Source organism: Calidris pugnax, unplaced genomic scaffold (assembly GCF_001431845.1).
Source record: "Calidris pugnax isolate Ruff unplaced genomic scaffold, ASM143184v1 scaffold56, whole genome shotgun sequence".
NCBI classification, from domain to species: domain Eukaryota; kingdom Metazoa; phylum Chordata; class Aves; order Charadriiformes; family Scolopacidae; genus Calidris; species Calidris pugnax.
In genome coordinates, this window is record NW_015090839.1 from 15,819,175 (window position 1) to 15,846,564 (window position 27,390).

Consider the following 27,390-nt stretch of genomic DNA (forward strand, 5'->3'; position numbering starts at 1 on the left):
GCAGGCGGTGGATTTGTGGTTTCCATAGTGATGTAGCTGTGGAAGCTTTTGTACGGTTGAGCTTCGCCCTCACTGCAATCACACTTGAAGGCTATGAGTATTCAGTTCTCCTGCCAGGGAAATGTAAATGTACATCAAACATGGAAATGTCTGAAAATGCAACTGCATGTTCATGAGTTATGCTTGCTATGTTACCTGAATATGTGGATGTTGGGAAATTCAGCTCCATTATGGCTTATTTCTCTTTTGTCTGCTGTCCTACCCTGAAACAGTGCAGCAAACTGTCGTAATGCCATGGTTCTTGCTGCACCAGGCTGACACGTATCCTTTGCTTTCTCTCATCTGTACATACACACACATCCCACAACACTGATGCCTGCAACTCTCTGCTCACCCACACCAATTTGGAACATGCACTGATCAAGAAACCTATGCCTAACTCTTTCGGGGTGTGCTGTGAAACTTGGAGAGGTGTACTTCTTGCTGTTCATGGCCATCGCCTCACTTCTAGGCCACAGAAATGGGCTGTATGTGACATTAAATCAGGGTTTATTTTAATGGGCATTTTGAGAGTGTTTTAATAGTCAAAACACCTTTGGGGAATTTTTGCATATGGAGAGAGCTGCTTATGACTGAGTCGTTGAATTTTAGAGCCTTTAAATCTCACTTTCAAACTAAGTTGGAGTGCAGAATTTTTCAGCATCTCAGCTGATGGATTATCAGTGGAGTCATAGAGGAAAGAAGGTGCTCAATGTGAATTCTAGATGCACACATCAGACGGTTATGCAGTCCCACACATCCACCTGCATAGTCCAGTCTTTGGGAGTCACGGGCATTTGTCCAGTCTTTGGGAGTCACGGGCATTTGTGCCTTGTCTTCATTCTTCATTTTTTCTGGTCCTGCTTCTGGCTGCTTCTCTTGCTGTCTCTCTAAGCAAATCTCCCTTACCTTTGTTATTTGTTTTGCTTGTTTGATGGATGTAATGGGTCATCTGTTCCCTTTATAGAAAGGAATGTTAATTATTTTCAGAAGGCTAATTAGGTTGCTAATGAGAAGCTCTACTGCAGCAGTATTTCCCTTAATTACTCACTCTTAAGTGCTGTAGAGAGAAGCTTATTGAATATGCTGTTAAAGACAAATGCTTGTATCTGGCTTAGAGATACACCTTCGGGCTCCCTGAAAGAAATGCTTTGGTGAATTTGGGAATCCATGTGTGACACAGATGACTGAGCAAATGAGGCTGGTGCTGAGAGCCTCCTACTCCTGCAGCCTTTTTTGGCTCTGTCTGAACCCAGTGCTTCTGCGAGTGACTGGCCGCAGTTGCTCTCTGCTCCAGTTTTGCTGGATGGCTTTTGGCAGTATGGATAACCAGTTGTGCTACCTGCCAAACTCATCTGTAGTTAGATGCAGCCCTCACAACAAATAGTTTGGTCTAATTAGGCAAACGGCAGCCAGAGGCACAGAGAGGTGGAGTGACTCATCCAAGGTCATGTTGCAGACCATTGAAAACCTGGTAATAAAGCAGAGGTTTCATCAGTTCTGTGTTAATGTGCTGCACTATTTGGCCCTTCTTGTCTCTTTTAGGGCCAGGATAGTTCACTACAACACTTGCATCCGTTTGCATGTTACTTCATGAGGCAGCACAGCTGCTCAGCCACCCCATCCATGTATCCTCCTCGGCACTGACTTAAGAAGGTCCTTTTGCTTCTGCCTCTGGGTCCTGGCTGCTACTTGCTCCTTTCCTTTTTTTCAGGCTTTGTAGAAATCTGAATGCCTTTTAGAATTGCTCTGAGAGAGCTCCTGTATTCTAGATAGGACTTTAGTTTTGGTACTCCCAGGATGAGAGGTGTTGGGGTGATCTCCAGCATCCACTGCTTTTTAAGTGCAGAAGAACTTCACTTTTTGGCAGCGTTGTCTGATGTCCAGTCCAATTCCTGAGTCTGCTCTTAGCCAGACTCTTGGAATACTTTACACACCATAGATCTGCTGGGGAAGATGGTGAGGGAAGGCTGCTGAATGGGGGCCACTTCCAGGCATCAGAAGGTGCTCCCAATGTTTATAGGCTGATCATCATAGACCTAGTTGGAGAAGGAAGATCTGTCAATGTTGTGGATGCAGTGGAAAACTTAATACATAGATAGTCTGACAGCAGAGTACTAAGTGCAGGTGACTCTGAAGAGGGATTTAGACATAAAGTCAAATATCCAATAAAGTATTATCAGCATGAGAGAGCAGAAGTCACTGTCTAGTTCTTTTCAGAAACAGATTTGCGCTGCTAGAACAACTTGTGTTTGTGTTCTACCCATGCATGCCCGCCTTGGCTGAGGAACATTGGTTTAAAAGTTAATTTTGCCTATGTAGCATTTGAGTTAACTTTGCATGTCTTTACAGCTGTGGGAATTCTGAGAGACAATGAAGATATAGTGAAGCAAGTTGGTCAGCTGCATTGTATATACAAGTTCTAAGTTAGTACGTGCCTATGCACAAAGAGCACACGTGAAAAATACCAAGGTATTGATTTGGAACACATTGGTATTGCTATGAGCTCTTGTGCAAAGTCCTGGAAGTAGTGCTGTTGAGTCTATGTGTAGTGTGACGGGTTTGGTTTTGGATGTATCAAGACTAGTTATATAATGGAAGCATATTTAGGTTGTTTTATTCATGGTGGGAAATAAAGACTTAAATTCTTACTCATCCTACCAAGAAGTGTATTGCTTAGGTACCTAGTGATTATCTTAGAAGTTCTTGTGTGCTGCAGGTTTGAGTACCTCTAGAAAGGAATGGACAAGCTGACCGGAATGTGTGCCTCCAGGACCGTCAATAGTAGATGCATGATTCAGGAACAAAAATGACAGCTCTTAAGCATTTTACATAAGCAGGGACAAGATAACATATGGTGCCTCTCTGGTTCCATTTGCTATGGGTCACCTGATGCTCTATTTGTTGAGCAGATTTTAAAGATGATTTAAAAAGAGTTTGGGGTTTTTGGAGTGCTGTTTGTTTCTTCTTTTTTTTTTTTTTTGGTGGCCAGTGTTAACAGTATCAAACTGTGTTACTTAAAACCGAGGAATTCTTTTCTAGTCTTATCACAAGACAGTTCCCAACACACAGATGAGAACTGGCATCTGTGTTCAGCTGGCCCTTTGCCCAGAGGTGTAAGGTACCTATTGTTGCCCAAAAGGAAAACAAGATAAAGAAAAATTCTTCTTGTTTGATAAGACCTGAAATTGCCCTGTGTAACCTCAGCTGTTTAACTGAAGTGGATAAAACAGTGTTGTACATGCTTTAAGCACCTCTAAGTAGCTACTGGAAAGATGCAGGAATAGTAGCATCAGGAATGCTCAAACTCCACTGTCTCCAGAACGTGTCCACGTTTAGCTGCCTTCTCAGGCTCTAGTTAACTACAAATAGGAGCCTGTGGAGACGGAGCTTGTAACGAAAGCTTGTACCTTTTGTTAAGTGCCTGAAATTCATGAATGAATTTGGGCCTCTGTGTGTGTGGAGAGAAATGTTTACATGAAATTCAAAAGCAGTAAAACCATGCAAATAATTAATTTGTTAGAATAGTCTCATGTTGCAGTACTAGTGTAAGGCATATTACCAGAGGCTGTGTCTCAAAGAACAAGTCCCTGTCAGGGGTGCATTTCAGTCAGTGAGAGCTCAGTGCCTGCACAAAGGAGGGATCGGCTCCTCACTGCCTAACTAACAACTGCGCCTCCTAAAAATCCACAGTTTTTTAGAGTATATCTTTAAACTTTTATCTTCAGGAGATGGAAAAAAAAAAAAAGCTGAAAACAGAAGTCAGGAGTTAAAGGCACTGCAGATGAAGAGCTGGGTAGAAAGTCCCTGGCAGAAAATAGTGTGACCCCGGGAAAGCCCTGCCCTGTTTGGGAGCTCTGTGGCCGGTCGTTAACTGGGCAGGACACTCTTGTCACCCCTGGCCAAGGCCATTCTGTCTAAATACAAAAGGGCAATTACATGGTAGCTGGGTAAAGCCTTAGGTTACAGCGCAATGGAAAGCAGCCAGTTGAATTGTCCTTCCATTAAAAGGCTTCTGCTGCTGCGTGAGCCCCCGGGATGGCAGGCTGGCCTCCATGCTGCAGAGGATGGCACAGTGGTTTTCTTTTCTGGTTGTGCTTGCCAGGGCCCAGAGGGAAACGGAGTCCTTCTGACCAGGTGCCGAGTGCACTAAGCTTCCTCTGACAAGTTGACAGAAATTAGTGGAGGCTTCGTATTTGACAGAAGAAAAACCCCTAATTATGGGAGGTGTTAAGAACGAACTGAACTTCATGGATGGGAAGTCGTGGTCTTACCACTTCCTCTTACAGGTTCCCATCTGGCATAAATGACTCTGTAGCACATAGCATGGTAGATAGCATCTCTTCCAGGGTTACAGCTGGGAGTGTCCTGTGTATCATAGGATTTGGCCCCTACGCTGCCATGAGACTTTGAAAATAAGCCTCTTCTGGGAACCCGGTGAAGTATGTTCAGCTCAGCATTCCCCTCTTGTTCCAGAGCGAGTGCAATATGGCTTTCGAAGGAGAGGTAATACGTTTTGCTGGGTCAACTGATGTTGCAGAGGAGTGGAGGGGGGCAATAAATTTCAGATACTCAGGCCATCTTGAGGCGTGAAGCTGTTTGAAGTTGAGTATCAGGTTTCTGTCTCTGATCTGACCAAAGAAGTAAGATTTTGCAACCCTGCTAAGGTTCCCAGCCAGGCTGGTTTATCATTGTGCTTTAGCCTTTTGTGATTGTTCTGTCTTTCTGCAGCTGAGAGTGGAAAATGTCTTCTGTGCAGATTGACAGCTGATAGGAGTGAGGAGGCGAGTAGTATTTTTACATCCTTGCTGAGTTTAGGATTAGAGTTAGTGGTTCTTAAGGATTTTCTTTTCTAAGGTGGAGGCTTAATTCCCTTTTCAGGTGTTTAGCATGGTGGTATTATCATGACGCAGTTAAATTCCACGACTCCTGAAGCAGATACATGTTCGCTGCTACTCAAAAGAGATAGTTGAGAATTTTTCAGAAGGCTGAGCGTGTAGAAGAGATGTGGGAAAAGGGATGAATGTTTGTTGATTGTATTGGGGAGACTGTTCAATAGAGCATGGTTGTTTGGACACAGTGCAGTCACAAAAGAAAGCGTGGAAGAAGGATATAAACATAATATTAAATGGATCTACTTTCGGAGGGGCTGTGTAAAGGCTGGAGTTGAGCATGCCTGAAGCTGCAATAAATGATTGGCAGGCTGCAGGTAGGAATTCTGAAGCCATCAGTAGTGTTTGTAAAAGGTCATCTCAGCATAAAAGTGAACCCAGTCAGAAGCAGCAATTATAGGGAGTGGAAAAAGAAAAACAAAATCCATCCCCTTCAAATAGAGGAGAAGGGAGGGCAAATAGGCAAACCAATAAGGACAACGTATGAACATGTCTGTGTATCTTTATGTATCTGTATGTCTATAGATGGAATTAAAAATTATGTAGGCATAATGGGTTGATGTGTCTTAGTTAAAGCAGATATCTGTGGTCTGGTCCAAATTAGAGCGTGAGAGAGCAGTCCAGTTCTGTGATTTGGGGGAGAGGCAGTAAGAAGCTCAGAAAGCATTAGAAAAGAACCAAGGTGCTACCAGCTGTAGTCAGAGGAGATGCAGTGCATCCTTACAACCCAACTCCTTGGGTCGTGAGCTGGAGTGCATGAAGCTGCAGCTGGGAGCACGTATTTCAGTTGGAAGAACAGTGTTGGGAAAAGCTCCTGGGACTGTACCTTCATAAGCTGTCTGACTGGAAAAGGGGGGAGCTCTAGGATGCAGCAGTAAAAGCTTGCAGACTAATTTGGAGTTAAGAAATTGATGTCTGAAGAGATAAGAGGCTTCCTTCTATGTCAGTCAGAAATAGCCTGGCAAATACCAGTTCTGCATGGGGCACAACTGTTGAGTTGCTGCTTTGTTTAAAAGAGCTCCTGAGTGTTTGGCTTACCACCTTTGGGAAGGCTGAGAGTTTGTCACGTTCCCTGTGGGAAAGCTCTGATCCTCCCTTCTTGGGGGGGACACACAGCACATAATCAGGTGAATGAGTCTGACTTCAGGGGTGTCACTGCTAAACAGTAGAGGTTTATGGTAGATTTGAGGCTTCAGCTTTACAAAAGAGGAAAAATGGAAAGTGTGCGTAAAACATGAAGATGGTGTATTTGCAGTTGTAACCTGAATGCTAAGCTTCCTGATACAGTTATAGTGCTGTTACTTCCTCAAGGTAAGTGTCCTTTTGGAAAGGTATAAATAGGAAGTACGTACCCAATACAGTGGAGGGGTATGTCTGCTGTATAGGAACTCAGCCCTAAAACCTAAGATTTTGTTGACTTGTTTTTCAGGACAGAGAAATTTGATCTATGAAGACAGACTTACCCGAGTGATGTGCTTACAGGTTGCTTCTTGTTGTTGCAGATGGAGTGATGCACTTCACTTGTAGAGAGAAGCAGCAATACAGTTATTGGTATAAAAAAGGGGTTTAACAAAGCTTGGTAGTAAATGCAACAGTGTTTTAACAAGATTTGATAGCAGGGCACACTTGGTTATTTACTGCAAAAAGGACAGGGTCAGACAGAACTGCCAGGAAGATCCTTCCATTGAGTCATGAGGTTCAGAAAGGACCCCCTTGCTTTCTGAACTCCTCCTCAAAGAGCAGTCTGGGCACATTCGGTCAACGGATTGTCTAAAGGATTATATCTGCACAATCGATCCTTTATATCACTTAGTTAAGATCTCAAAGTTTAGCATACTATAAACCACCTACCGATGATCTGTGGTGGCAAGGAATCTCTGAATCTTGAGAAGTAACCTTGAGTTATTGGTATAAAAAAGGGGTTTAACAAAGCTTGGTAGTAAATGCAACAGTGTTTTAACAAGATTTGATAGCAGGGCACACTTGGTTATTTACTGCAAAAAGGACAGGGTCAGACAGAACTGCCAGGAAGATCCTTCCATTGAGTCATGAGGTTCAGAAAGGACCCCCTTGCTTTCTGAACTCCTCCTCAAAGAGCAGTCTGGGCACATTCGGTCAACGGATTGTCTAAAGGATTATATCTGCACAATCGATCCTTTATATCACTTAGTTAAGATCTCAAAGTTTAGCATACTATAAACCACCTACCGATGATCTGTGGTGGCAAGGAATCTCTGAATCTTGAGAAGTAACCTTGGGAGATGTCCCTACTCAAGGGGAGATCCTAGCATGCAGCTGGCTGCTGTGCAAAGGAGCTCGAAGGGCTCTTGGGCTGTTTGCTATTTATGGGGGCAAGATGATTGACTTATAGTCATATTTGTGTATCGACCACAGTACCAGCATTGCTCAAGTTTGCCCTTGGCTATTGTGTTATCTGTCTCCCCAAACCCACTTAGAGCCGGATACAGCCATCGTGACTAGATGCACCCCTTATGACCACCGTGGGTTGTTATCACTTGGGCAGGGTTATGGGAGATAAAGGTCAGGTTGGGGGCCAGGGGAGAGCACACCAGCACAGTTGGTTTTTCTGAATTGAAATAAACCTGAACAATACAGTACGAAACTTACCACTCATTTATTTGCCCATACAGTATATTTCTACAGCTGATTACGTACTTTGCAAGCCAGTGATGGGATGATTAATCCCACGGCATGCTAACTGGTGGGCACTAATGGAAGAACCTGCAAAACTGCTCAGAGGAGCTGCCTTTCCCAGCTGTAGGTACGGTTGCCTACTTGAGGATCTTGTCAGACGTGATGAGGTGCTTAGTAGGGTTCTGAGATTCATCCTCTTCTATGCTTCCTTTCCAGAATTTTTCTACCTCTCAGGACTTGTGTGAACTTTAAAATTAAGAAGATGAGGTAGCTACCATCTCGGAGGCTTGGGTTCACAAGGATTCCTTTGGTGAAAAAGAGTAACTTAGCAATCTGTTCAAATTTTCTCCTCCAGAGGTGGTAGGAGGAAACTTGAGGAATCACAGTCTGGCAAATAGCAGGTAGCACTTAGAAGACCTAGTTCTTTCACATCTCAACAGTAGTTTATGTTAGGAAGGAAACTGTAACTTGAGGAGGAAAAACTATTTTCTGTAGAATTGCCATCAAGAGACTTCCAAAAGGGGAAAGAGGGGAGAAAACTTTCTATGACAGTCTTGACAGTGTTTCCAAGAGCGCTTAAAAGTGTGCTCCCTCCTGTTTCATCTGTGTTTGTGGTGTCTTCTGCTTGCAAGGTTTAAACCTAACTCAGCTCAGACCAAGATGCAAGGTCTCTTTATGGCCTGCAGCAGTTCTGTTCCTCCTAGATGAAGAGGGGCTGTAGTTGCCTGCTGCAGGTGTGTACACTATCCAGTTACCTGCTATCAGTTGAACGCTGGGAGTTCATAAAGGGTTGTGCACTAGGGAAGAGTAATACAAGGAGAGGGAAATAGTTCATTCCAGTTGTGTATATGCAGCATGAATTTTCAGTAAACGAAGTAGCTAGCTTTCTGAAATACTTATAATGCTTTGAGCTTTATCTGCAGCAAACTAGGAGGGATGGCCTTGGATCTGTCAACAGTTCTAATTTTTTTTGTGTGTGTATTTTTTACACACACTGTTCTTTACAGATTTAAGTGACTTGGATTGTGTCAGGGTATTAGCAGGCTAGGATTTTAGGTATACTCTTACTTCACTGCCTTGATCATAATGGTTTTCTCTGACAAGCTTCATTTTCAATGTGAAATGTGTTTGGATTTTTTCTCTCTTTTTTTTTTTTCCCCAAACCTGGCTTTCTTCCATTGCATGCTGATTCTGGCTTGTTACTGCAGCTTGTTCAGAAGAGCTAGGCTAAGCATATTTATTTGTTACTGTTATTGATACTGACCTCTGAGAGTTGTCCAAATCAATTTATTATTGTAGTGTTGGAGTAGACTGGTGTATTTTGCTTTGGAAAGAAGATGGGAGCATTTGCTAAGAAGAAGAAGAAAAAAAATGTTTTCAAAAAAACCACTGAAAACTGTCTGAATTTACAAACAGCTTTAAGAAACCATGTAAGATGAGTGAGACATAATGTCTTGACCTTAATGTTGTCTCTTCTTTACGTCTGTTGGCTCTCTAGTGACAGTGCAAAAGATACTGGCTATGGCAAAATCTTGTAAACTCTCAGCATGTTCTCAGGGTAAATTCTCTCTCTCCATTCATCAGTCTGTTTTGGGTTGCTTTTCTCTGGTAAGCTGTGATGTGCATTATGTTCTTTGAATGTCAGATTTGCTTCAGTCAGCTAATACAACATGTTAAGCTCAAGCTTTCAAAAACAGCCATGAATTTTGATTGCCAGTGTACTCAAATGCCCAGTTTGAAGTGAAGGGTCCCAGCTTGCAGGAGCTTACAAGTCAGGCAGGCAGTTGTCCATTGGGGAACTATGAGCATTCAGACCTAAAGCCTGATGTCATGGTCTCTAAACTTGTGGCAGCTCTTGAAAAATGTGTTCTAAGAACTCAATTCTGCTCCAACTGCAGAGAATGAAGTCAACCTGGAGTTACTGCCCAGGTTAAGATAATGGTGAATCCACCAATTGAGCACCTAAAACTTGAGGATGGCTGATATGGATTCTCAGGGCAGGTTGTACCCCCCCCAGTCATGCCATCTCCGTGGGGCAGACCTTCCATAGTGCTGGCCCCCTCCTTTGTAGTGTTACTGGGAAGCTCTGCGTGCTCCAACAGTGGGGTCCTGGCTTCAAAGTCTCTGCTTTGTGCTGGGGTTGCTTTAGGGGCATTTGGGCCCTTACTGGACACTTGCTTGTTTGAGAGATGTAGCTCTCTATCAGCAAATGCTGGGGACCTGGGGCAGCGTTTCCAAACAGGGGAGGGCAGCAGGCAAGGCATAGGAGTCTTCTAGCAGTAGGCTTGGAGAAGGGCATGATCCTACCCGAAAGAGATGCTGGGGAGATTTGGGGATGATGCTTCTAGATGCTGAGTTTGGACTCGGTCATTATTCACAGATTTATCTTGCAAGTCTGCTGCTTACTTGAGTCTTGAGCAGTCTGAACTTCTGTCAGGAACACAGGAAGCATCCTTCTTGGTCACTGTAAGTAAATAGCTGCTGCTTTAATTTGTTCTTAGGTTGGAGTGAGTGGTCCCTGTGGGCTGAGGTATGTTTGAGTAACATGATGCTATGTGTGAGGCAAGGCATGGGAAATCTCAGCTTTCTGCACTTCTGCCATTCATGAGATCACATTAGTCAGAAAACTATTCTTTAAGCTAACAATGTCTTCAAGTTTCCTCTTTGTTCTCTGAAAAGCCCCCCCCCTCCCCTAAGAAAACTCTACTTTTCTCCTTCCCATTGTGAAATGGTGCCTTCTGGGCAGCCCACACAGGCATTACCGGTAAGAACTACACTTCCCCATCCCTTTGGCTTAGTCCAGTAATTGGATTAATTTAATCTCCTTTTGTCGTCATTCTTTTTTACTGTATCCCAGTTCTCTTTGAAACAGATTTGAAAGATAGGCAGGGATCAGAGGCTGCCAGCAGGTACAGAGTGAACTGGGCAAGGGAATAAGGAGTGGCAGGGAAGCGATGTGCCTTCTAAGGGAAAGCAGCTAGAGACCAAAATGAGAGGGAGATGCAGATTGGAAATGGGCTCTGCTTTTTTTGCCTGCAATATGTGATGGTGTGAGTAGAACTCTGAGGGAGAGAGATGATGTACATCCTGATGGAGATGGAGTCCAGAGAGAGAAGTAGCAAACCCAGATGATTAATACATTCAGAACTGACCAAAATCCCAGGGCTCCAGATCTATCCTGAAAGCATTAAGAGTGAGGAATGGACATCAAGTCTGTATTTGGAGACATCTGTCTGTGGCATGCTTTTAGCTTCGTTGCAGAGCTTGATTAATCCATCTGCTGGAACTATTCCACACTTCAGTACAGTCGATATTCTATTTTCTGAGCCACAGTTAATTGAGGCTCTCAGTTACCTGAAGGATGAATATGTCCTCAGAGTTATGACTTCAGCACATAAGTACTCCTAAGACTTTACTGCATAAATCTTTAAATACTGATGAACTAATGTCTTGGGGCCAAATCCAGCACCAGTGTTCTGTAAACCTTTACTCCTAAGGGTTTGTGTGAGATTTGTATGAAAATGTTGAAGTCAGATCATTGAATGTTGTCCATGGTTGCAAAGCTATGCTCATTTGGTGTTTATTCACAGGGAAAATGCAAAGTAAGAGAGGAAGAATTATGTTTAAAAAGGTATTGCCCAAAAATGCATATCAGTTTTCATCCACAATCTTAGTTTCTACTCCGTTCTTTGTTAAAGCAGAAAAGCAGATACGGGTTTGATTCTTCCAGTCGTAAGGAAGAACACAGCAGCTACAATGGTGTGCCAATGAAAGTAATTTTGAAAGTCACGAAGAACTGTTACTTACATAAGTACTGTTTGGGTAAAAGGGTCTGAAGAAAGAGAATATCATAAGCAGCAAGGCTTACGATCAGGGAGAGGCAGGTGCCCTCTACTTCAGTTATCTGCTGCTCACAGTCCTGTCGTTTGGAGGGACTTAAGTATCCTACTACCTGTGTGCCTCCTCTGTCTGCAGTTACTCTTTAAAATTAAAATGATGACATGTAACACAGGTTTATAAATGTATCTAAGGCAATTCTTAGAAATATGAACATGCATGTTATAAATCTAAATATTAGTGAATACTTCAAGTATGAATTAATAAAATAACGCTATGCCCCATGTTTTTAACTGGCAGAAGAAACTTGAGTACTGAGAATAAGGGACTTCCTGTAATAGTCCAAGTTCACCTGCAGTGAATCAAGTAGCTGACAAAATTTATAGCCTCAGGCTATCACTAATCAGGGGAATTGTCTCATGCAGGTTCTTTTTGTGTGTTTTTCTTTTATTAGCACTTCAGAGTTAATTCAGAGTAGCTTGATGAGATCTCATTATACCTATCCAGAGGCTGTAAGTCTAAATAATTCTGCTGGAGTAGAGGGAATAGAGGCAGTTTGGGAGAGACTTTTTGAAGCACAGTTTGGCTTGGTAGCAGGGAAACAGGCAGAAAGTCACTGCAAAGGAGAGCTTTGAAAAAAATGAACCAGGCAGTGCTCAAGAACTTAATCAGGCATGAATATGACATGTACTGATGTCTCCCCTGCAGTGCTCGTGTGTGACAAATCTGCCACTTTTTCTTGGTCTCCCGTCAACCCGTTTTCCAATCACTTGCCTCTTCCCTGCCTGGGCTGTGTCACCTGCAAAACTGGGTGTGAGTATGGAAGTGCTGCCCCTGGGCAGACATGAAGCGGGGCAGTCTGGGGGAGATGTCCCTACTCAAGGGGAGATCCTAGCATGCAGCTGGCTGCTGTGCAAAGGAGCTCGAAGGGCTCTTGGGCTGTTTGCTATTTATGGGGGCAAGATGATTGACTTATAGTCATATTTGTGTATCGACCACAGTACCAGCATTGCTCAAGTTTGCCCTTGGCTATTGTGTTATCTGTCTCCCCAAACCCACTTAGAGCTGGATACAGCCATCGTGACTAGATGCACCCCTTATGACCACCGTGGGTTGTTATCACTTGGGCAGGGTTATGGGAGATAAAGGTCAGGTTGGGGGCCAGGGGAGAGCACACCAGCACAGTTGGTTTTTCTGAATTGAAATAAACCTGAACAATACAGTACGAAACTTACCACTCATTTATTTGCCCATACAGTATATTTCTACAGCTGATTACGTACTTTGCAAGCCAGTGATGGGATGATTAATCCCACGGCATGCTAACTGGTGGGCACTAATGGAAGAACCTGCAAAACTGCTCAGAGGAGCTGCCTTTCCCAGCTGTAGGTACGGTTGCCTACTTGAGGATCTTGTCAGACGTGATGAGGTGCTTAGTAGGGTTCTGAGATTCATCCTCTTCTATGCTTCCTTTCCAGAATTTTTCTACCTCTCAGGACTTGTGTGAACTTTAAAATTAAGAAGATGAGGTAGCTACCATCTCGGAGGCTTGGGTTCACAAGGATTCCTTTGGTGAAAAAGAGTAACTTAGCAATCTGTTCAAATTTTCTCCTCCAGAGGTGGTAGGAGGAAACTTGAGGAATCACAGTCTGGCAAATAGCAGGTAGCACTTAGAAGACCTAGTTCTTTCACATCTCAACAGTAGTTTATGTTAGGAAGGAAACTGTAACTTGAGGAGGAAAAACTATTTTCTGTAGAATTGCCATCAAGAGACTTCCAAAAGGGGAAAGAGGGGAGAAAACTTTCTATGACAGTCTTGACAGTGTTTCCAAGAGCGCTTAAAAGTGTGCTCCCTCCTGTTTCATCTGTGTTTGTGGTGTCTTCTGCTTGCAAGGTTTAAACCTAACTCAGCTCAGACCAAGATGCAAGGTCTCTTTATGGCCTGCAGCAGTTCTGTTCCTCCTAGATGAAGAGGGGCTGTAGTTGCCTGCTGCAGGTGTGTACACTATCCAGTTACCTGCTATCAGTTGAACGCTGGGAGTTCATAAAGGGTTGTGCACTAGGGAAGAGTAATACAAGGAGAGGGAAATAGTTCATTCCAGTTGTGTATATGCAGCATGAATTTTCAGTAAACGAAGTAGCTAGCTTTCTGAAATACTTATAATGCTTTGAGCTTTATCTGCAGCAAACTAGGAGGGATGGCCTTGGATCTGTCAACAGTTCTAATTTTTTTTGTGTGTGTATTTTTTACACACACTGTTCTTTACAGATTTAAGTGACTTGGATTGTGTCAGGGTATTAGCAGGCTAGGATTTTAGGTATACTCTTACTTCACTGCCTTGATCATAATGGTTTTCTCTGACAAGCTTCATTTTCAATGTGAAATGTGTTTGGATTTTTTCTCTCTTTTTTTTTTTTCCCCAAACCTGGCTTTCTTCCATTGCATGCTGATTCTGGCTTGTTACTGCAGCTTGTTCAGAAGAGCTAGGCTAAGCATATTTATTTGTTACTGTTATTGATACTGACCTCTGAGAGTTGTCCAAATCAATTTATTATTGTAGTGTTGGAGTAGACTGGTGTATTTTGCTTTGGAAAGAAGATGGGAGCATTTGCTAAGAAGAAGAAGAAAAAAAATGTTTTCAAAAAAACCACTGAAAACTGTCTGAATTTACAAACAGCTTTAAGAAACCATGTAAGATGAGTGAGACATAATGTCTTGACCTTAATGTTGTCTCTTCTTTACGTCTGTTGGCTCTCTAGTGACAGTGCAAAAGATACTGGCTATGGCAAAATCTTGTAAACTCTCAGCATGTTCTCAGGGTAAATTCTCTCTCTCCATTCATCAGTCTGTTTTGGGTTGCTTTTCTCTGGTAAGCTGTGATGTGCATTATGTTCTTTGAATGTCAGATTTGCTTCAGTCAGCTAATACAACATGTTAAGCTCAAGCTTTCAAAAACAGCCATGAATTTTGATTGCCAGTGTACTCAAATGCCCAGTTTGAAGTGAAGGGTCCCAGCTTGCAGGAGCTTACAAGTCAGGCAGGCAGTTGTCCATTGGGGAACTATGAGCATTCAGACCTAAAGCCTGATGTCATGGTCTCTAAACTTGTGGCAGCTCTTGAAAAATGTGTTCTAAGAACTCAATTCTGCTCCAACTGCAGAGAATGAAGTCAACCTGGAGTTACTGCCCAGGTTAAGATAATGGTGAATCCACCAATTGAGCACCTAAAACTTGAGGATGGCTGATATGGATTCTCAGGGCAGGTTGTACCCCCCCCAGTCATGCCATCTCCGTGGGGCAGACCTTCCATAGTGCTGGCCCCCTCCTTTGTAGTGTTACTGGGAAGCTCTGCGTGCTCCAACAGTGGGGTCCTGGCTTCAAAGTCTCTGCTTTGTGCTGGGGTTGCTTTAGGGGCATTTGGGCCCTTACTGGACACTTGCTTGTTTGAGAGATGTAGCTCTCTATCAGCAAATGCTGGGGACCTGGGGCAGCGTTTCCAAACAGGGGAGGGCAGCAGGCAAGGCATAGGAGTCTTCTAGCAGTAGGCTTGGAGAAGGGCATGATCCTACCCGAAAGAGATGCTGGGGAGATTTGGGGATGATGCTTCTAGATGCTGAGTTTGGACTCGGTCATTATTCACAGATTTATCTTGCAAGTCTGCTGCTTACTTGAGTCTTGAGCAGTCTGAACTTCTGTCAGGAACACAGGAAGCATCCTTCTTGGTCACTGTAAGTAAATAGCTGCTGCTTTAATTTGTTCTTAGGTTGGAGTGAGTGGTCCCTGTGGGCTGAGGTATGTTTGAGTAACATGATGCTATGTGTGAGGCAAGGCATGGGAAATCTCAGCTTTCTGCACTTCTGCCATTCATGAGATCACATTAGTCAGAAAACTATTCTTTAAGCTAACAATGTCTTCAAGTTTCCTCTTTGTTCTCTGAAAAGCCCCCCCCCTCCCCTAAGAAAACTCTACTTTTCTCCTTCCCATTGTGAAATGGTGCCTTCTGGGCAGCCCACACAGGCATTACCGGTAAGAACTACACTTCCCCATCCCTTTGGCTTAGTCCAGTAATTGGATTAATTTAATCTCCTTTTGTCGTCATTCTTTTTTACTGTATCCCAGTTCTCTTTGAAACAGATTTGAAAGATAGGCAGGGATCAGAGGCTGCCAGCAGGTACAGAGTGAACTGGGCAAGGGAATAAGGAGTGGCAGGGAAGCGATGTGCCTTCTAAGGGAAAGCAGCTAGAGACCAAAATGAGAGGGAGATGCAGATTGGAAATGGGCTCTGCTTTTTTTGCCTGCAATATGTGATGGTGTGAGTAGAACTCTGAGGGAGAGAGATGATGTACATCCTGATGGAGATGGAGTCCAGAGAGAGAAGTAGCAAACCCAGATGATTAATACATTCAGAACTGACCAAAATCCCAGGGCTCCAGATCTATCCTGAAAGCATTAAGAGTGAGGAATGGACATCAAGTCTGTATTTGGAGACATCTGTCTGTGGCATGCTTTTAGCTTCGTTGCAGAGCTTGATTAATCCATCTGCTGGAACTATTCCACACTTCAGTACAGTCGATATTCTATTTTCTGAGCCACAGTTAATTGAGGCTCTCAGTTACCTGAAGGATGAATATGTCCTCAGAGTTATGACTTCAGCACATAAGTACTCCTAAGACTTTACTGCATAAATCTTTAAATACTGATGAACTAATGTCTTGGGGCCAAATCCAGCACCAGTGTTCTGTAAACCTTTACTCCTAAGGGTTTGTGTGAGATTTGTATGAAAATGTTGAAGTCAGATCACTGAATGTTGTCCATGGTTGCAAAGCTATGCTCATTTGGTGTTTATTCACAGGGAAAATGCAAAGTAAGAGAGGAAGAATTATGTTTAAAAAGGTATTGCCCAAAAATGCATATCAGTTTTCATCCACAATCTTAGTTTCTACTCCGTTCTTTGTTAAAGCAGAAAAGCAGATACGGGTTTGATTCTTCCAGTCGTAAGGAAGAACACAGCAGCTACAATGGTGTGCCAATGAAAGTAATTTTGAAAGTCACGAAGAACTGTTACTTACATAAGTACTGTTTGGGTAAAAGGGTCTGAAGAAAGAGAATATCATAAGCAGCAAGGCTTACGATCAGGGAGAGGCAGGTGCCCTCTACTTCAGTTATCTGCTGCTCACAGTCCTGTCGTTTGGAGGGACTTAAGTATCCTACTACCTGTGTGCCTCCTCTGTCTGCAGTTACTCTTTAAAATTAAAATGATGACATGTAACACAGGTTTATAAATGTATCTAAGGCAATTCTTAGAAATATGAACATGCATGTTATAAATCTAAATATTAGTGAATACTTCAAGTATGAATTAATAAAATAACACTATGCCCCATGTTTTTAACTGGCAGAAGAAACTTGAGTACTGAGAATAAGGGACTTCCTGTAATAGTCCAAGTTCACCTGCAGTGAATCAAGTAGCTGACAAAATTTATAGCCTCAGGCTATCACTAATCAGGGGAATTGTCTCATGCAGGTTCTTTTTGTGTGTTTTTCTTTTATTAGCACTTCAGAGTTAATTCAGAGTAGCTTGATGAGATCTCATTATACCTATCCAGAGGCTGTAAGTCTAAATAATTCTGCTGGAGTAGAGGGAATAGAGGCAGTTTGGGAGAGACTTTTTGAAGCACAGTTTGGCTTGGTAGCAGGGAAACAGGCAGAAAGTCACTGCAAAGGAGAGCTTTGAAAAAAATGAACCAGGCAGTGCTCAAGAACTTAATCAGGCATGAATATGACATGTACTGATGTCTCCCCTGCAGTGCTCGTGTGTGACAAATCTGCCACTTTTTCTTGGTCTCCCGTCAACCCGTTTTCCAATCACTTGCCTCTTCCCTGCCTGGGCTGTGTCACCTGCAAAACTGGGTGTGAGTATGGAAGTGCTGCCCCTGGGCAGACATGAAGCGGGGCAGTCTGGGGTTTATGTCCTTTCCTCTCACTTGGCCTGGTGCCTTGGGTTTATCTCTACCTTATGTCAACCTAGGGGATGACTAATGTCCACTTCAGAGTTGATATTCTAAAATGTAGAAGTAGAATCTCTGCATTGTTACAGTATTGTTTTCCTGCAGGCCTAACTCAAGAGTCCTGCCCTGATCCTGTGAACCAGCTTTCTGCAGAGAAACACCATCCATCATACACTTCCCCTGTTAGGCCTCTGCTGGTTCGCTGTAGGTGGGGGGACTCCTGGCCCCTGCATTGCCAGCAGTGTTTTCCACGCAGGCAGCGCAGTCGAGGAAAGGATTGCCTGTTCCTCTGAGACCCATGTGTGGTTACCTCTTTTCTTGCCTTTTTTCTTCTATCAGCAAGCTGGAAAAGAAGGTTTTACTGGAGAAAGAGGGAAAAATTCTGTGCTGGCTTAGCTCAAGCTTCCTAATAAGATGGTATTAGAGGAACTATTTCTACTTTAGATGCTTGAAATATCAGTTGCTGCTGATGGAAAGTATTTCCATAGCTTTGAATCTAGAAGCTCCCTGTTTTCCATAAAACACCACAGTGTGAGCAGCCTCAGTACAAGCATGGCTATCCATGTGCAGCCTCCAGAAGTTGCTTGCTCTCTGCTGAGACAATTGCGTAGGAGGCAGTTGTGTGTCTCATTTTCAAGAAGCTGCTGCCCATCCCACTGTAACTACCTCAGTGATGAATGTAATTTGTTTTCCTCAGGAGACTCAATAGCTGTGATGCGTTCAGAGCTTTTTGGTCTGTATTACTGTCACCCCATTAAAAGTCTTGCATCACCAAGTTCAATTATCTACTTAAGGCTTTTCACAAATCTGCATCTCATACCGAACCCAGTCTTGGCCTTCTGTTTGGATGCTTCTCCCACTAATGTCCTGCAACTACTTTTCAGCTTGGTCCTTTTATTGAGAACTGATGCCCAATAAAACAATACTTTTCTCCTTCATTTCCCTCTTGAGACCTCTTGTGCTGTATTGCCTCCCAAGCACCAGCTGGGAAATAAGATGCTTGGGAACAGCTGCAATTTTAATTGTTTTATAAATGCTTAAGTAACTTGTAACCATTACATTGTGCAGTCCCCAATTTGTGCAAGGATGTGCTGTAGCTTGTTGTAGCCTCCCTAGGTACCTTACTGTGTACTTCTTGGTTTATTTTGAATGAAATATTTTACAGGAGGAGCTGTGATTTATGGATTTGCTTAATGGCTAGCACAGTGGAACCAGTTTGTGTCTGGACTACCACAGTTAGGCATCTGCCCTCTCTTGGGGTGCTCTTAATCAGCAGGCAGCCTGTGAGGACTCTTTCAAGTGTATCGTAAGAAGGAAGTTCCATCAAGGCTGGGCATGTGACAGTAGAAGACAAATATTGAGATGGTGTCAGCGCATTGATGCTCGTCTCCTTGCAGTTGTGGTGAAAGCCTCAGGATCTTTGCAATGGGTTAACTTGTATTGTAGGTGTTTTCCCACACCTGGTCTAGATTCAGTTCTTAAGACTTCTAGTGTAGTCACTAAATATTTTGCAAAGTTTAAAAAAAAAAGATAATAAATATCTAGTTATTAAGTGGTATAAAACCAGGAAAGAGAAATCTTTGTTACACAGAGGAAATAGCGTGGGATAGAACAGGGCATGGCTTGTTGGATATATTTGTGTGAGTCTTTGGCTTTGGTGGGTAGGTGTCAGGCAAGGGAAATAATTGGTGAGAGGATCCTTGGAATAAGAAGGGAGGGACTGAGAGGGAAGGACCTTCTGCACATTTGATTGAACTTTGTGAAGAGATTTTCAAAATTACAAGGAAAACCTTACAGATACTACTGTATGCTGTGGATGCTCCCAGCTAAAAGTTCAAATACACTTCATGTAAAGCTTAGAAGGAAGTGCAAGGACTAAGGGCCACAAGTGGAAAAGCTTAGAAAGGCTTATTGAAAAGAGAGGAAAACCATACATCCCCTTGGCAGCTTAGTAAAAACTTAAAATATTTTTTTTCCTTTCCGTTGTCTTCAGTGCATTATCTAACAATAGGTATAACTTCTGAAGCCTCTGGATCTTTTGATGTCTGTCTCATCAGATACAAAAAACTTCTCCCTTCCTGCTGCAGCCACATATCCCTGTTCTGACAAAAGATACCTACAGTCCATTTCCCTCTTACCGATTTCCTTTACTTTCTCTGACTATTGATTTGTTCATGAAATTACGTGAGAATGGAGGAACAGTATGAGGATTTGAACCCCTGAGCTTATGAACTCTGCTGCCAGAATAACCAAGTAACATAATGTTGACAAACTCTCATTCTCCTCGGAAAGTTGGTGGTGCCCTTACACATCAGCTTCTCGTGGACTGTGTGGAGACACACCTCGTGCATATTTCTCATGTTCCACCCCCACTGCTGTCTTGCAGCATCTCTTTGGACTGAACTGCTATGAGGCATGAGGGAATTCCTAGGGACTCCTTAGTCTTTCACCCACAAGCTCCCGTTGTACTGTTGACCCAGATCTGTAGCATCTGATGATAGTTCGGTGTCCTGCGTAAAATGGATTGTGCCATTAGGAAATGAGTCTTTGTTCAAGCACCCACATCAAATGAACTGCCAAGACTTTGGTTGTTTGGCTGTCCGTTTAAGAGGGGAGTGAACACTCATGGATACAGCTCTGTCCTTTCCTCTTTCAATATTCCCCCATGAATATTCTGCATATCTTCTCTATGTCCATTGGTATAGTTCCTTTTTCCTTATAAACGTTTCTATTCTCTCATCTCCTATCAGAATTTCAGTCATATTACATGTTAATGCTTTGCTCAGAGAGGGACTCTGTTTCCAGGGCAGGGCAGGAACAGTCTATTTCCAGATGGCGTTGGAATGACTGCACGTAACATCAGTGTGATCTTTCCTAGCGCCTTGTGCCACAGAGCTGACAAGTGCAGAGCAAAGGAGTTAAATAGTGCCTAATGAAGACTCAAGAGAAATGTGACTCCAAAGAGGAAGTTTCTAAGAATGAAAGAGGTCAAATTCACCCTGTGGTGTAGATCTGTAAGACTTCAAGAAAATTATGGTTAAAATGAGCTTGAGCCAGTGACTGTAGCACGGCAGAGCAATGCTTAGGTCCTTGTAAAATCTCTACAAAAAACATAGAAACTAATTGTGCCGAAACAGTTCAGTGATAAGCAAATTGTGCCCTTTTAAAACCTCTTCACCAACTTTCTTCCTGTAGAGACAATTAGCGTTTGTTCTCACTTCCTATTTATCATGACTAACCACCTCTCTCCATGCTCAGCTGTTCCTTTTTATTCTCCTTCTTTGTGTTTTGCTGTCCTGAAGCCAAATCTGAATAGATTTCAATGGCTGTCTTGTTCTTTTTGACTTGGTATCAGGCAGTCTTGACACCATAAGAAAACTATTTTCCAAATCCTAGCTATACAATGCATGAATTCTTTAAGAGAAGAAGTAAAAGTTCAGCTGAATGATGGATGCAAGGCGTGGCATCTGAAAGTGTAAAACCTCTGACACTTTCTCCTCCGGTTCCCTTTCTCCTTAGCTGCCCTAAAAGTTCAGTTTTTCACTACAGTAGATATTTTGAGTATGGAGGCCATAGGTGACAGCTGGAAGGGCTTGGAGTTTTAATGCCGTGTTCATCTAATCTCTTCCATATCAGAATCAGAATGGTAGGGTACAGGGCTGTTTCTTGAAAAGAGCAAAAAGGTCGTATGTGCTGCTTGTGAGCTGTCTGTGTTTTTCTACTGACTTGTAACCAGTAGGTTCTTTAGCAGCCTCACCCTTGGCAAAGGCCTTGTACCTGTCGGCTCCCTCTTCACCACCGACGCTATACCAGCTGCATCCTGCTTCTCGGGCAGAGCAGTATGTTGTCCAGAGCCCAGTAAGGTGCCACCTTACCCCAAGACTTAAAATTTGCTGTGGTAAAAATGAGATGACTGAAAATTCACTTATTTCTCAGCTTTGTCCTTTGTGGATGTTACGAGTTTGTGTGCGTTGCCGTCTGGGGGATGAAGACTTGTGACATCCTCACTGACGTCTCTCTCTCTTTCTCTCTCTCCATTTCAGAGTGCCTGCTGGGGTGTGTGCAGAAGAATGGCTGCGGCAGAACCTCTGACCGCTTTCTCCCGATGGTACCTCTATGCCATTCACGGCTATTTCTGTGAGGTGATGTTCACAGCTGCCTGGGAGTTTGTGGTCAACTTTAACTGGAAGTTTCCGGGTGTTACCAGTGTGTGGGCGCTCTTCATCTATGGCACCTCCATCCTCATTGTGGAGAAGATGTACTTGTATCTCAAAGACAAGTGTAACATTTTGGTGCGCTGCTTCATTTATACACTTTGGACATACCTCTGGGAGTTCACCACCGGGCTGATCCTACGCCAGTTCAATGCCTGCCCATGGGACTATTCCCAGTTCGATTTTGACTTCATGGGCCTGATCACCCTGGAGTATGCCATCCCATGGTTTTGTGCTTCTTTCATCATGGAGCAGCTGGTGATCAGAAACACCCTGCGCTTACGATTCGATGAGACTGCTGAGCCGGGGGCCCCCACTGTCCCTGTGGCCTTGGCCAACGGCCATGTGAAGACTGATTGAGCAGTGAGTGACTCAGAACCTCGCTTAGCAATCTAAGAGAGCCTAGACCTCTACCATGAACTGTCAGCTCTGGCTCTCAGGTACTGCTCCTTGCTGTATGATAAGATTCATAAACCCCATTTTTCTAATGGAGGTGTGCATGGGATATACCAGAAAAAAAGTGGAACCAATAGATTTTCTATGGATTTTACTCTTTGGGCTCCAAGGACCAATATCAGTTACTTGTTAGTTAGGTCATTTCTGATTTTAACTTATTACAGATGAAAGCAGTCCTTTTGCTTACACTCTTATGTGTAGAAAGAAGAAAAAGAAATGCTATGGTGGAAATGCATACAAAAAGAAAAAAACCTAATTAGTGGATGGGCATGGACACGCCAGCTAAGTTAGTGATTGGCTTACTCCATTAGGCAATATTCAGGTGCTTGCTTGCAACCAATACCTCCCGTGGGACCTGAGATGCTGCAGGAACAAGGAAAATCCATCTGCTGTTGAGAAGAACCTAAGACTGGCAGTCTGCTGGGGAGGTAGATGGTGTTCCCCTTGTGAGGTCCCATTGGCCTCTCCCCAGGTTCTTTGTTGCACCATGAAATAATCTGGTGCTGGACATCTTGCTGACTTTATACAGATCTTGTACTTTTTGAAATCTCAGTCCTGATACTCACTAGAATTTTTTTTTTCTTTTTTTTTTAATAAAGGCCTTTTTTGCCGAGTGAATTTTACCATAATCTGTGCAATCTGAATCTTGGCAAAAGGCACAAGAAAATAGCATAAGTCTTCCCATCTCCTCTGTCCCCCCAAAGCAGACCTGGCCTGAGGGTCTGCTGGAGATTCCAGCTCCCATCTCAGCCGTGCAAACCTTGTAGAGACTGTACAGGCCACAAGAGTTTTCTGCCTTCCTTTCTAGGGATTCCTCTGTTTCTGGTGATGTTGATGACTTAGTCTGGCTGCAACCCATTGTATTTGGAGGTCAGAACCTTCATGTGGCTAACATGGTATCCAAGATTCGGTCCTCTGGCACTGACTCTCACCTTCCTTCAGTACTGGCCGGTCTTGGCTCAGTTCTGCCCAGTGTTCTCCTCAGTGTATCGAGAGGATTTGCTTTTTCTTCCCAAATTCTGCTTTAAGTAACCACAGCCATATTGACATGACAATAATTGCAGGCAGCAAGAGATATGCCATGCTGCCTGCTTCATTATTTAAAAAAAAAAAAGGCAGTTTGAAATTTAACCTACTGGGGACACTTGAGAAATAGAGGGGAAGTTGTAGCGCAGGGAAAGTGCTTGATAGTGGCAGCCACAGGTTCATAATTCATTCTGGCAAGTCTTGGCTTTTGAAGAGCAACTAACATGGAGCTTCCAGCTGTCAGATGTATCTCACTCCTAACTGGTTTATGAGGAAGTTTGCTTTAGTTGCCCTGCAGGACCAGGTTAATTTCAGGTGTTCTTCTACCATAGTCAACAGAGCTGCACCAGGGGTCAGTTTGGCTTGAAATGCAAATGTGTTGGTGTGGTTGTGGGATCCACTCCTGTGTTGGAAATGGCTGGGCTATTTCTGTGTGGGTCGCTCGCCTCTGGTGGGGACTGCTCAGCTGAGAACTTGCTCCTTGCCCTCGGGCATCCATTCCTGAGGGGGAGAAACATTCCTGGCTCTGTAAGGAGAATTGCTGGTTGGTTCTGCTCTTCTGAAGGCAGTGTTAATCCTTCTTGTGTCACACAGGGCAATTATTGTATTCCTCCCCCTTCTCACATGGCATCCGTTGCTGGCAATGGACACACGAAAACTCCAGCAGCAAGGAGTTAATCAAATCTGCCCTGGGGTATGTAATGTCTCCTGAAACACCCAGAATACTTACTTGGGTATTTAGAGTTCCCTTTTTATAGTTCATTAAATTAAAAGAGAACAAACACTGAACAGACTACTTTTTTTCCATGCTGTGATGCCAGTATTATGAAATCAGAGGAGCAGTATGTAGTTTGTCAGTCTTGATGGTCTTGGCCATGTAGATCCAGGCAAAATAGTCACCTGACACTGCACATGGGGTAAAAAAGAGATGAGATTTTTATGTGTGATAATGTAGATGAGCTCTACTGGACCAGAACGAGAATTGCAAAGTGCAGGTGAGAGTTGGGAGCTCCCCATTTTGGCCCCAGTTCTGTCAGAATCACTAAACACAGCGTCTAAAGCTGGGTTGTCCTCTCACAGCTTAGCTTAATTGTGGTGGTGTCCTGCACCACCCCTGCCTCATTGAAACCCTGAGCCTTCATAGGCTGCATCCTTAGGAGCCCTGCTTTCTCCTTAGCTGTTAGAAAACTCTAAAAAGGGAAAAGGAGTTAGCAACGTGGTCTGGTGACTCCCAGCTGCAGCTGGCACTGGGGGAGGAGTGACTGGTGCACAGTCACTTTAGAAGCTCCCCACTAACTGACACTGGGTTTGCTCTGTGATGTAATATTTAGATGCTGAAATTATGGAGGTGTCATGGTTTAATACCAGCCAGTAACCAGGACTGTGCAGCCGCTCGCTCACTCCCCCCAGCTGGGATGGGGGAGAGAATTGGAAAGGTAAAAAGTGGGGGAAAAAAGCTTGTGGGTTGAGATAAGGCCAGTTTAATAGGTGGAGCAAAACCCACACGTGCAAGCAAAGCAAAACAAGGAATTAATTCACTGCTTCCCCTGGACAGGCAGGTGTTCAGCCATCTCTGGGAAAGCAGGGCTCCATCACTTGTAAGAGTTACTTAGAGGACAAACACCATCGTTTCAAACATCTCCCTTCTTCCTTTACCTTCCCCAAGCTTTATATTGCTGAGCATGGTGTCACGTGGCATGGAATATCCCTTTGGTCAGTTGGGGTCAGCTGTCCCAGCTGTGTACCCTCACAACTCTTTGTGCATGCCCGTCCTGCTCACTGGTGGGGCAGTGGGAGGAGCAGAAGAGCCCATGACTGCTCAGCAACAAACTAAAACCACCAGTGCACTATCAACAGTATTTTTTTATCCCAAATGCACTACACCAGCTGCTAGTGAGAAGGTTAACTCCATCCCAGCTGAAACCATGACAGGAGCGTTTCCCAGCAGCATCTTACTCCATTATCCTTATTGCCTGTGCCACCGTAACAGCTGTTGTAGTCTGCTTTCCACTGATGTCTGACAGGTACCACCAGCTATTGCATCCTCATAGAGTGGTAATTTACACCCAGAAGTGCACTTTACTTGCAGCTTGCACACCAGAAACAGAAAGGGACCCGGCAAATTCTTAAGTCAATTAAAATAATTATACGAAATACCATGTACCTAATGCAGCAGGATTAGTCAGACTTCTCCTTTCTGAGAAACATGGCTACAGTCAGAGCTTTGTCTTTTCTGCAAGATCTCCCTTTTTAATACATGTGATGCTTCTTATAATGTCTTACAGAAGTGCCCAGAGCACATTACCCGGGTCTCAGTGGCAGCTCGGCGAGAGCTCGGGAGCTGGACTGATGTAGAGACATTGACGTAAAGAAGAAAAAACGCACAAGGCCTAACATTTGTTTGTATGTGTATCTTCCTCGGTAGATTAAAGTTGCCTGTTTTGAGTTCACCAGCAATAAAGAAACCTTGTGATTTGTCTACCTTGTCCTAACTGCAGCAAGGAGACAGTGGCCCATTGCTGCTTTTTTTTTTTTCTTTTTCTGTTTTTTTTTTTTCCCTGGTGGGTGGTGGGATACAGGCTCCAGTTACCCCGATTTTCCAGTTTTGCCTCCCTTCTCTTGCTTCTCTCTTGTACGGTCCACCCTAAAGGATTGCAGAGCACGGGATGAAATACAGAGTCTGGCGTCCTGCACCCAGGAGATGGTTGAAGCGTTACCGTGATGTCTGTTCATCCTCCGCAGATCTTGCCAGAGGGAGATGGTTGACTTTCAGCAGGACCAGACTGCGCTTTGGTCTTCGGTGTTATAATTGAGAGAAATGTGTACATATGTACAAGGTACTATTGCGCCTTTGGTCTGAGTGCATTTTGTAATTAAAGCAGAATAATCCAATCAAGGTTTTGCTCGACTAGTCCTGTGACTATAAAAGGTAAAAAGACTGCAGGGCTTTAACTGCTTTGAGAATTGGGAAGCGGGTGGCTGCAGTTCTCCCGAGTTCAATAGCATTGTGCTGCTGTTGACTGGTTTTCTGAAACCTGCTCAGAAAGAAAGGGGATTTCTTCGTTCATGGGAACTTCTGCCCTTTCTGTACTATGAATAAAACATGAGCCACCTCTAAGATGTGAACTGAAACCAAATGTTTTTCTATTTTAGTTTATCCTGGGCCATGAATACGTGCAATGTGCCCTGTATTCAAGGGGGAAGATTGCAGACCTGAGTTCTTTGCTTCAGTTCTTCTGCCTGTACGCTGCAGCTGAACCACCTGAGAAGGAAACTATTCTTTTCCCCTCCCTTCCTGCACATCAGCAGCTACTGAATGTGATCCATCCCCCTGTTGTGGAAGGAAGTCTCTCTTTTGGTGCAGCCCCTGCTAAATCAGAAGCTGTTCCCACTGTGTGTCCCCTCACCCCGTTGCTTTGTCACCCACTTACCGAGCAGGATGACAGAGCTGGTGAGACCTCAGGAGTGTTATCTTTGTTTGGCAAATGGTCTCTACTTGCACCTGTCTTCCCTTACTGCCCTCGGAGTGTCCTGAGCCAGTCCCTGGGGAAGGGACCTTCCCTTCCTTCCACATTCCTGCCCAAAGAATGGACCAAGCCCTGCTGCTGCCGGGAGACCTCAGGGCCACTCAAGGTTTTAAGCTAACAAAGGTGGTCCACATTTGAGCAGGGGAACTTTGATTTTAAGAGCTGTTAAGTCTCTGGGCTTCAGGGTTGTTACCACCAGGTCATCCACAGGCATGACAGTGAATTTGTATTGTGTGGAACAGCTTATTTCCTCTAGAACGGCAAGGGTTTGCTCCATCAAGGGTTTGGCCACTTGGTTCACTGCTTTGGGACCTATAGGGAAGTCACAGAAGCAGGTGGTGCAGTACCTGCTCTAATTTTGGCCCCTGGGCAGCTAGCACAGATGTCAAAGGAAGAAGTGCTGTCTTGATGGCAGTCCTAGCGAGGGGCTGGGGATGCAGCAGTTAGTTTGTGTCCAGAGGCACCACTGCTTCAACTAGAAAGCTGTGCTTTCCCTCTGAGGTCTTTACTACCTGTGGAAATGTAAAAGTCGTCTGCTTGCTGCAAAGCATACCATTGCCCGCACTTACTCTGAAGTAGAAGGGATGTTCAAAATCTCTAGTCCTCTCTTTATCTAGGTGATTCCCAACTTACATCTTTGTGGAAAAACATGTCCCCTAAAGATATGCAAGCTAGTGCTCATTTAAACCAGTATAAATACTAGAAGCCATACAGTGCTGTGCTCCATCCTGTGAAG

At 43.8% G+C, this 27,390-nt stretch overlaps 1 protein-coding gene across 10 annotated transcripts in view; it reads left to right on the top strand.

Annotated features, from left to right (window-relative positions):
* Nucleotides 1-26,259, top strand: part of TMEM229B (transmembrane protein 229B) — a 43,086-nt gene extending 16,827 nt beyond the window's left edge. For 9 of the 10 annotated variants that reach the window (XM_014942004.1, XM_014942002.1, XM_014942010.1 and 6 more), the window contains one exon: nt 21,475-26,259. In XM_014942004.1, coding sequence (XP_014797490.1) covers nt 21,502-22,005 — 504 coding nt within the window. In that variant the 5' untranslated portion in view covers nt 21,475-21,501 and the 3' untranslated portion in view covers nt 22,006-26,259. The remainder of the gene's footprint in view (nt 1-21,474) is intronic. The other variant, XR_001412026.1, reaches the window with a different exon arrangement.
* Nucleotides 26,260-27,390: the final 1,131 nt, after the last annotated feature.